General features: G+C 39.7%; 1 protein-coding gene across 2 annotated transcripts; it reads right to left on the reverse strand.

Moving 5' to 3' along the window:
- Positions 1-2,085: 2,085 nt before the first annotated feature.
- Positions 2,086-10,114, reverse strand: LOC105668173 (uncharacterized). Of its 2 annotated transcripts, XM_067351287.1 has the most exons (8): positions 9,865-10,110; positions 9,565-9,719; positions 6,210-6,512; positions 5,992-6,139; positions 5,741-5,925; positions 3,875-3,985; positions 3,670-3,808; positions 2,086-3,593 (listed from the first exon to the last, which is right to left on the reverse strand). In XM_067351287.1, exons 3-8 carry the CDS (start codon positions 6,368-6,370, stop codon positions 3,432-3,434), a joined length of 906 nt encoding a protein of 301 aa, XP_067207388.1. In that variant the 5' UTR covers positions 6,371-6,512; positions 9,565-9,719; positions 9,865-10,110; the 3' UTR covers positions 2,086-3,431. The 2 variants fall into 2 exon arrangements, with proteins under 2 accessions (XP_067207388.1, XP_067207387.1); XM_067351286.1 differs by lacking the exon at positions 9,565-9,719 and having other exon boundaries at positions 9,767-10,114.
- Positions 10,115-10,508: the final 394 nt, after the last annotated feature.

The raw sequence follows: 10,508 nt of genomic DNA on the forward strand, positions 1-10,508 counted from the left end.
CGGTTATAAGTGTCAATTCTGCTCTTGGCGTTACCCAGGATCAACGGCGTGGACGTGGCAGAAATCTGATCCCGTGTGCACATGTAGGCACGTGTGTATGTGTGTGTGTGTGTGTGTGTGTGTGCGTGCGTGTGTCCGTGCGTCCGTGTGTGTGTATGTGTGTGTGCGTGCGCGTGCGTGCGTGCGTGCGTGCGCGTGCATGCGTGTGTGTGCGCGTGCACCACTGGGATAAGGACCTCATGGCTTGTTAGATCCACGATATTTTACGACTCCAAACCCTCCCGGTGGTGCGTGTACAATTGTGTGTGCGCGCGCGTATATTAATAATGGGTATGATCTCCTCGTGCGCGTATTACCTCATTCATGCGACGAGGCATACTTCTTGTTCTAATTTCAGTCTGCGTAATGTCATTCCACTCTATTTCAAGAACTCTTCGAAGTTCTGGCAATGACTGAGGAGCAGGTATATGATTTCGTACTTTTCTGTTAATATTGTCCCATAGGTGTTCAATGGGATTTAAATCTGGACTCATTGCTGGCCATTCGAGTCGATTTATGCCAACTTCATCGCAGAAATCAAGCACTTTTCTCGCAACGTGCGGTCGAGCATTGTCTTGCATAAACAAAAAGTCCTCTCCGATGAAGTGCGCATACGGAACAACGTACGGTATGAGTACGTCTTCCACGTATACATCTGCGTTCATGTTTGCGTCAAAAAAGTGGAGATCTGTGTGAGCATTCGCAGAAATTCCTGCCCAAACCATTACAGAGCCACCATTATAGCTAGGCCTCTCACTTACAGTACAGTCTGCAAATCGTTCTCCAACGCGACGGTATACTCGTTCTCGTCCGTCTGAAGAATACAGACAAAAACGAGATTCGTCGCTAAAAAGAACGGTACTCCATTCTGCATATGTCCAGCCTGCATGCTCGACAGCAAAATTGAGTCGAGTTACGCGATGGCGACGCATAAGCGAAGGTACATTTGCTGGCCTGCGCGGAAAAAGACCGTGTTCCGCTAATCTGTTTCGAATAGTGTCAACGGATACATTACATTCGCGGACATCTCTTAAATTGTTTCGAATTTGAACAGCCGTTCGATGTCTGTCTCTTAATGAATTTAAAACAATAAATCGGTCATCGTTTTCATTCGTACAACGAGGACGTCCCGAACCAGGTCTTCTTTGGACAGAATTAGTCTCCAAGTACCTAGCATAAGCACGTTGCACGGTTGACACTGATAAATCAAGTGCCTCAGCAACGTACCTTCGACTTCTCCCATCTTCAATTAACGCTACAACTTGATCAGCTTTTTCAGGACTTATCGTCGCCATAATTGACCAATAATTTCAATGCGAAAAGATTAATTATTGTTTACTTTGACGAAGTCGTACGAATAAGTAACGCGTCTCGAAAGAAAAAGATCAAGAGAAATCAAGCACTCTTCTCGCAATGTGCGGTCGAGCATAAACAAAAAGTCAGGGCGGAGAAATCACAAAAGATCTGCAGACATCTCCTTCGGATGCAAAACAATTGATTGAAAAATAATGGTTCGAGTTTGCGACGGTGCACGGTATAAACAAAAAATTGTAGCTTATTGGGATCAAAAGCGTACGAAAGTACAGAGTCTCCTCTTTAAAATGCTTTTTTATGCATCTCGATACGATGATTTTTCGCTGAGAGATTCGCATTTGAAGTAAGAATCTGCCTTTTTCTTCAAATGCGAATCTCTCGGCGAAAAATCATCGTATCGAGATGCATAAAAAAGCATTTTAAAGAGGAGACTCTGTACTTTCGTACGCTTTTGATCCCAATAAGCTACAATTTTTTGTTTATACCGTGCACCGTCGCAAACTCGAACCATTATTTTTCAATTTTGCATGCTCGCGCTTTGTCATCCGCCATTTTCAATAAATTTATTTTGCAACATTGAAATAAATTGATTCTTAAAGTAGAGATTTTTAGCTTCATTTCCATATTTTATAGAACTTTCTATCTTTATTATTTACGAAGTTATCGTCAGTTGAAATTTGATGAATTTTTCCCACATTTTCAGTGTACCGCTTTTTTTTCGGGTGAGTGTATATTTTATTTTTCCTCGTCAGAGAAATAGAGTAAATGTACAAGTTTTGTTTGATTTAATTGATTGCGCCAGAGGCGCTTTCTCGGCAAAAGTGTAAGGCCGAGAGTCAAAAGAAAAATTGACGGGCGCGGTAAGAAATTACCGGCCGCGTCTTAGTGTGTTGAACGGGTCCTAAAAAGGACGGTTCAATTGAGTTAGCTCGTTGCAGCCCCTTTCCCGGCGTCGGTGGAACTCCGTTCGGGAAATGGTCTTCCGTCTGACAACTGCTCTCTGAGCAGGCTCTGAGCGGTGAAGTCTGTACTGCCACGGAACGAGTCTCTGGTGTGCTGGTGGTAGCAACCGTCTCGGCTCTCGGAATTGCGGATTGCTCCGTGTACCGAGGAGAGAGAGGTCTCCGAATTCGGATGTCGCCTTGTGTAAGAGTGTCCCTTGGTGGTCGAGTCAACCGGACGCAGAACTCTAGTGGAATCAATTTCCAAACTAGAGACTGAGGAGGTGACGGCGAAAGTGGAGTATCCGCGGGCCGCTTGGTTGGAATGTGCGGCCGATGCTGGGATTCTGTTTTCTTTTTACGCGCCTTGCGAGGCAGCGTGAGGAAAACTGCGAGACTATGGGCTTGTTCGTTTTAGCTGCACTGGGGCAGCTCTGGGTCTGCTCTAAACAAGATAATACAGGACAAACTATTTATCTGTCCTGTATTATTCTGTGTAGAGCAGACCCAGAGCAGCCCCAGTGTAGCTAAAACGAACAAGCCCAATGTGTCTCTGGTTAGATTCTGCAGAGGCAGAGTACGACTCAGTTCAAGGGCCCTGGAGAGAGCTCGCCTTGAAGCGAGTGAGTGAGGAAAGATCTGCGGAGCAGCTCTTTTATATCCCTTCGATCGAAGCTTGATCGCGAGAAAGCTCTTCACCGCCTGCGCAACCTGGCGATGTCTCCGCAAGCTCATAATCGTAGACGGCCTGCGGCACGTAGCGGCGCCGCGGCGTATTATACCGCGTCAGTGCAGCGGTGTGGCGGTGAGCCGCCACAATAATGTTATATTGTTTTGTGGAAGACTGCGAAACAAAGAAATATAAAAAAGGGGAAATAAATGACTTTAGCCTGCAGTTTTAGGCTGATGGCAGAGAACGAGACGTAAGTGGTAATAGTGGATGTATACGTATGAGTATATACATGTATTGACTTCAGTGAAGAGAGTCTACTAAAGAAAGAGATAAAATAATCCGAATGTTCTCTTTGCGTGATCGCATCTTGAGCAGCACAACGCTTTCCAGTTTCTATAGAATTCATTGAATTTGTGTAAATAATCAAAATATAATAAAAAAAATTTTTACTCAACTTCCTTTATTTAATAAAAATTGCCAAAAAACTTTTTTATTTCTTTATGGTCAAAGTGGTCTTTTCCCGCAAAATTCAATTCAAAAAGACCATATTCTGTAGCAGCATACATATGGGTACTGTCAAATTCTAGAGAATTTATACCTGAATACATTTTATCCACAACATACGTCTAAAAATATTTAAGACAGTTAATAATAATTGACTAATAAAATACAAGAAACAAAAACTTTGAAAATAACACAAACTTGAATGGTAACACTCTGTCTCTGATCCCATAGAACAACCATACGATGCCCCGTCATAAAAGTGTACATATTATCTGATGAGCAACAGAATAAACGGTCATATTTGGAAGAATCCCATGTACGTACAATATCGAATGTTCTAAAATCACAGTAACAAATATAAATGAATTGAATGGCTAATTAATATTAACAATAAATTTCTTACCTTATATCCATTTTTTTAATAGAATTTTCAAAACACATGAGAATAGTGTGAGGATCCTCCCATAGTAGTTGCTGACAACAATCATCACATGTTTTATTTATTACCTGATAACTAAAATTTTTTTACATTAGTTTGTTGTATATTATTCCAAATATACGTACTTGATTAGGTTTATATGTATTATATTTTTGCAGTCTCAAATTTTTTTAGAATTTTTGGGTTATTAAACCATTCTTGTAAGTTGTAACGATGCAGCCCGCTGCATCGTTACGGCTACGGACCGTCCATCGTCCGTAGCCACCCAAGGGCGCATCGCGCGCCGATAAATTTCCTATCAAAAACAGCGGCGGTCAACCGCCGAAAATCCCCCACACCCGACCGTTCCGAAATTCCGTATTGTGGGGGACTCGCCGCCGAAACCGCCGATGCTTGCCGATTCGAAATCATTCGGCCGCCAGCCGGGTATAAAAGAGGCCCGGCTGAACGTCTTCTCACCAGAATCCGTTCGCTGATCGACAGCGAACAACCCTGCTACGAGCGTCCTCGTAGTCCCGACCGAGCATACTCGGACTCTATACCTGTGCCAGCACAGTATCCTCGTGTACCGCCGAGCGTCCTCGGTATTCTTTGATTCCAGGATACGAATATATTCGTATACCCGCCAAGCGTACTTGGTTCCTCTAGGTCACCGAACTCTGTATTGCGGGCATTTCCGCATACCTAGCCAGGTCGCTATTCTAAATTCCGTCTTCGTACGAGCATCCTCGTACTCCCGCCGAACGTAATCGGCAGCCTAAGTCCGCATACCGCGTTTATTCGCCGGGATTTCATAATTGTAATCCGTCCGGCAAGCAACACCGCGTCGACCAATCCGCGCCGCCGAATAGTCCGCATCGATCTACGATCGAACAGACTCGCGATACTACGAACGCACTCACCGACAAGCGCTTCGTCTTGTACCAACCGTTGCGACACGATCGCCCGCGCTTGCGCTCTCGCCGACCGCACCAGGACGCCTCACGTCATACTAAATAATTATTCCACCGTCGCCTCAGATAATTATTTCATTATTACGATACTTCGCATTGATTTTCACGTATACTCTGTATTTATTTCACCGCCGCTCGAATAATTATTTCATTTTGCCGATATCTTGCATATTTTCACGTTGCTTTCGCTTCTATTTTGCGCCGCTTTAAAATAATTATTTCACCATTGCTTAAATAATTATTTCGCCTTTGCCGATATCTTGCATTTATTTTCACGTTGCTTTCGCTTTTATTTTACGCCGCTTTAAAATAATTATTCCACCGTTGCTCAAATAATTATTTTACCAGTAACAATACTCCGCATTTATCTTCACGCTACTCTGTATTCATTTCACGCCGCTTTAAAGAACTATTTTGCTATCACTTGTCAATTACTTCACCGATATTTGGCTAATTTGTATGCTATTTCAAATTCATCTTGCACACGCTTCGCATGTATGCACGAGCATTGTAGCAGATCATTCGAGGCAAATCGTATCAACATCTTTCTCAATAAACGCTGTTTCATTATTTTGTTATAAACGAGCATTTGGTTTATTTGACATACCCCCAACCGACCGAACCTGGATTCCGGCGAGCTAATCCGCGTCCGCCGAAGCTCACACGGTTTCAAAGTTATAATTAAAAATGTTATTAAATCGGATCATATAATAGTGTCTGTATAAACATGGTCCAAGAGTGCGTTCACACGGCAACGTTAATTGGGTTTCATAACTACGGATGTTACTAAACCCAATTGAGATTGACGTGTAAATGTAGTCAATGTTTATAATCGAACATTTGTAGAAACCGACTAATTAATTGAAACATAACTTACCTTTTATCAATATCGTAAATTAGAAACGACGATTTACAATAAAAGTCAGTATGATTAACGGAACTAGCCGCAAATTTTGTTCCTATAGGGTCAAATGAGATTGATTGCATATAAGATTTGGCGCCTCCACATAATATTTCGTTTTCTACCGTACAACCTTTTCTATCATCTGTATATTTCAATATCTGCAAAAACAAACTTTTTACATACTACATTAACATAGCATTATTGCATTTTTTCTTTAAACATACCTTTATTGAATTTCCAGAACCAGCTATAATGTGTTGCAATGTTGCGTTTATTTGTTGGATTTCATAATGAAGATTATGTATTTTTAAACGTTCAAAAAAAAAGTCATTTTGATTATTCTTAATTTTCCAGCGGTTAATAACACCATTTCTACAAGAAATTTTGTCAAAAATAAAAAAAAGAAATAAACATAAAACGCAGTTCATAAATAAATACTTACATGTCGCCACTTATAATATAATTATCGCAAAGAGCAAAAGATTTAATCAAAGCGTTGTCAGTACTCAGAATCTTTTTACCTGTTTCAATGGTACCGTTCTCTGCGCGATTATAAGCAAGAAGTTTATTGTTACAAGAAAAATAAATCTTATTTTTAGTCATTTGTACGCATGTATTATTAAATACATTATCTATATAGTCTTCCTTTACGTTATATATTTGTCTTTTTTTATATCCTTCATGTAGCCAGTTGTAATTTGTAATAAATATAGAATTTTGATATAAAGATAATTGTGGTTTACATCTGTGAAAGAAAATATGACGTGTTCTTCAATGTAATGTTATGTAAAATCGTAAATATTTATTCTTGAATATATATGAGAATTATTTCTTTAGGATGCAGTTAAACAAACTATACGTGTAGTTTATTTAACTGCATCCTAAAGAAATAATTCTCATATATATTCAAGAGGTTATGGGCCCAGGATTGCAATAATTACGAGAGACAATTGATTTTAAAGTAAGGTTATATTTTTCCTTTGTATTACTTCTGGCTCGTTTTGAAAATGGCCCAAAATAAAAATAACAGTTATAATATTGATCCATTAAGTGGCAATAATTATGAAGCCTGGAAATTTCGAGTTAATACAATATTGACAGAACACAATGTAGAAGATATGATACTCGGTAAATACAGTGATGAAAATTATGATACATCGAAGCAGAAAGAAGAAGCCAAAAAGAAGGAAAATAAGTGCAAATCTATACTTGTACAATGTATTGATGATACGCAAATCGATATTATTAGAGATAAAGAAACAGCATATGATATGTGGATAAGTTTACAAGAGGTATATGAAAAAAAGAGTTTGTCTGGAAAAATATTTCTTAGAACGAAATTAATGTCAATGAAAATGAGTGAAGCAGAAAAGTTAGAAGACTTTTTATTAAAATTCGACCGTGTTTTATGTCAGCTGAAATCGGCAGGTGCCGATATAAAAGAAGAAGATTAGTAGAAAAGTGTTTGGTAATATAGTATCTTGGACCACTAAGAAACAAAATTGTATCGCGTTATCAACGACTGAAGCTGAACTTATAGCGTTATGTAATTCTGTTGTTGGATATAGAGAAAGTAAACCGCGTGCAAGTATGTAAAAGTATTTAATAAGTTTGATTCAAATATACTTAATTTGCTCAAGCACTACACGTATAGTTTGTTTAACTGCATCCTAAAAAAATAATTCTCATATATATTCAAGATTTATCTTCTGAAAATATGTAAATATTGAAATATAATGTCATTACATCATCACTACCAATAAAAAACGGAATATTAGGATAAATTGGTTCGGCAGGCAACGTAATAAAAACAAAATTCTAGAACAGTGCTCGGAACAGTGTTAATTGTGCATTTCAGCCAATTTCCGAGGAGAAAGACTTTCCGCGGACACGTGTGGATAAAATTGCATGTAGGAAGGCATGTGGGGTGTGCGTGCTTGCGCAGTAATTAACGACTCCAAACCACCTCTGCTGTGTGTGGGTGTGTGCGTGTGCGTGCGTGTGTGTGCGTGTGAGTGTGTGCGTGTGGGTGCGTGCGTGTGCGCGCGCGCGCGCGCGCGCGTGTGTGTGTGTGTGTGTGCGCGCGCAAGATCGAGGATGTAAGTTTTTTATTTGTTTAACTAAGTTATTTAACTAAGGCTGTATAGAAAGGTTTATATCAATTGTTCAAAATGTGCACCAACTGTTTGACAACAGGCTATCCGATGATAAAAAGATGAAACGGCATTTTGAATGTAATTATGAGGGATAAGAGCAGCTTCCTGAAGAATCCGATTTTGTAATTCATCCAGATTTTGTGGTTTTGTTTTGACGGTGCACATTTTGAACAATTGATATAAACCTTCCTATACAGCCTTAGTTAATTACATCCGCGGTCTTGCGCGCGCGCGCGCGCGCGCGCACGCACGCACGCACGCACGCACACACACACACACACACACACACACACACACACACACCAAAATGGGCGTTTTTGGTGTTATATTAGGTCCTTGAATAAGTTCTCGCTGTTTCTTAAAAGATGGCGTAGCGGCACTCTGTGCATGGAATTTCGTACGGAAACGCATCAGCTAAGTAGTACTATATGTAACCTCAAATTCTAGTAGATACAGTTTACCACAGTGTCAACCACGTGTTTAATTACCTATTGCGAAAATGTCTACTTTTGTGCCAAATAAAGTGTTTTTGCGGGGAATTTTATTGCACTGCTTTATTCAAAAGAAATCTGCAGCTGAAGCACACAGAATTCTTGTTGAAACATATGGTGACAATGCTCTGTCGAATACGACATGCAGAGACTGGTTTAGGCGCTTTAAAAATAATGACTTTGACCTTGAAGATAAAGAACGTTCTGGAGCACCGACAAAGTTTGAAGACGAAGAATTGGAGGCATTGCTTGATCTAGATCCATGTCAGACGCTAGTAGAGCTCGGGAAAACATTGCAAGTAGATGCGTCAACAGTTTCAAAACGTTTAAAAGCGTTAGGAATGATCCAAAAGCAAGGACATTGGGTGCCGTATGAGTTGAAGCCGAGAGACGTTGAACGACGTTTTCTCATGTGTGAATTGCTGCTTCAACGGCATAAAAGAAAAGGTTTTCTGCACCGTATCATCACTGGAGATGAAAAGTGGATACACTACGATAATCCTAAGCGTAGAAAATGGGGTAAGCCCGGCCATGCATCAACATCGTCGGCAAAGCCGAATATCCATGGTTCGAAACTTCTGCTCTGCATTTGGTGGGATCAGCAGGGCGTAATTTATTATGAGCTGCTTAAACCTAATGAAACTATCACGGGAGCTCGCTATCGACTTCAGATGATGCGTTTGAGTCGAGCTCTAAAAGAAAAGCGGCCACTATACGGGCAGAGACACGACAAAGTCATTTTGTTACATGACAATGCTCGGCCACATGTGGCAAAACCAGTCAAAACTTACCTGGAAACGCTTCAATGGGAAGTTCTACCTCACCCGCCGTATTCACCGGACATAGCCCTCTCGGATTACCACTTGTTTCGGTCGATGGCGCATGGTTTGAGCGAGCAGCGCTTCCATTCTTTCGAAGAAACCGAAAAATGGGTCGATTCATGGATTGCGTCAAAAGATGAATCGTTTTTTCGACGGGGGATTCAATTACTGCCAGAAAGATGGGAGAAAGTGGTCTCTAATGATGGACAATACTTTGAGTAAAGTTATTGTAAGCCTTATATTTTAAATTAATGTTTTTTTTTAACAAAAAAAACAGCGAGAACTTATTCAAGGTCCTAATATAATAGATTATGTGATACCATTCTAACCTTGTAAATTTCAATCCGATATTTCAAACCGTTTAGAATTTATTTAGGTGTCCCGTACTTTTTCCTCACCCTGTATGGATGTCCATTGGATATTATGTTCCGTGGCGTCGTCTCAAAAATCGGCCCGAAATGTGCAACTAATTCCGAGCGCTGTTCTAGAATAAATTGAAAAATAAATAAAGATTAGCTTTATTTAACTTACCGTTCACGAAATTTTTCCGATTTTTGATTCGTGACAAGCAAATGTTCACTTTTTTTCATTAGTATATATTTTGCCACAATATTAAATTGGATGCATACCAAACTAATCTGTGACAAAGTATAAACATCACAGAAATTGAAAATTATTTCTAATATCTCGTTTGGAAAAATACACAAAACAAACATATTTGTCTTCTTAATTGAACGTTACCACGTGAGTATATAAATATTATAACCGGTCTGTTAACTTCTAAACACTGAACGTTATATTTTTTTATTTTTAAAGTAAAATGTCTTCAGCTTAAGATCTGCTTCGGCGCAAATCCTTTATGTCCTATCTACACCGAAGGAATCCTACTTGTGGCTCATCTGAGCAAAATGTAGACGACCGAAAACATAGACATAGGAATATAGAGACCGAGTACAACATACAAGATAGGCGAGGGGAGTGAAGCCGAAGTGCGGGGAGTAACTGTGCCTAATTTTCATTGGCTATGGCTATGCGCATACTCAGTACCGCTTTACTTCAAATGGTTTCAAGTCGTTTGACGCACTATTTCGGAATCAATCAAGTATATCAAAAGTAACTTAACATTGCAAAGAGTTAAATATAAAGAAAGTTTAAAAAAAAAGTTATTCCTATTTATTTTGATTTTTCTATAAGCCCGAACGCGAAATGTTTATTTCTTAGCAATTGAGAAATTCGACTTACATCAATCTTGACAAATAAGAGTATATTAATA

This window comes from Linepithema humile, chromosome 3 (assembly GCF_040581485.1).
Source record: "Linepithema humile isolate Giens D197 chromosome 3, Lhum_UNIL_v1.0, whole genome shotgun sequence".
Taxonomy (NCBI): domain Eukaryota; kingdom Metazoa; phylum Arthropoda; class Insecta; order Hymenoptera; family Formicidae; genus Linepithema; species Linepithema humile.

Coding starts and splice junctions, on each gene's coding strand:
- LOC105668173 (XM_067351286.1), bottom strand. CDS start 9,951: ATGTTTGTTTTGTGTATTTTTCCAAACGAGATATTAGAAATAATTTTC. Junction 5,926..5,991: donor GTTCTGGAAATTCAATAAAG/GTATGTTTAAAG, acceptor TTGTTTTTGCAG/ATATTGAAATATACAGATGA. Junction 3,986..5,740: donor ATTTACGATATTGATAAAAG/GTAAGTTATGTT, acceptor AAAAAATTTTAG/TTATCAGGTAATAAATAAAA.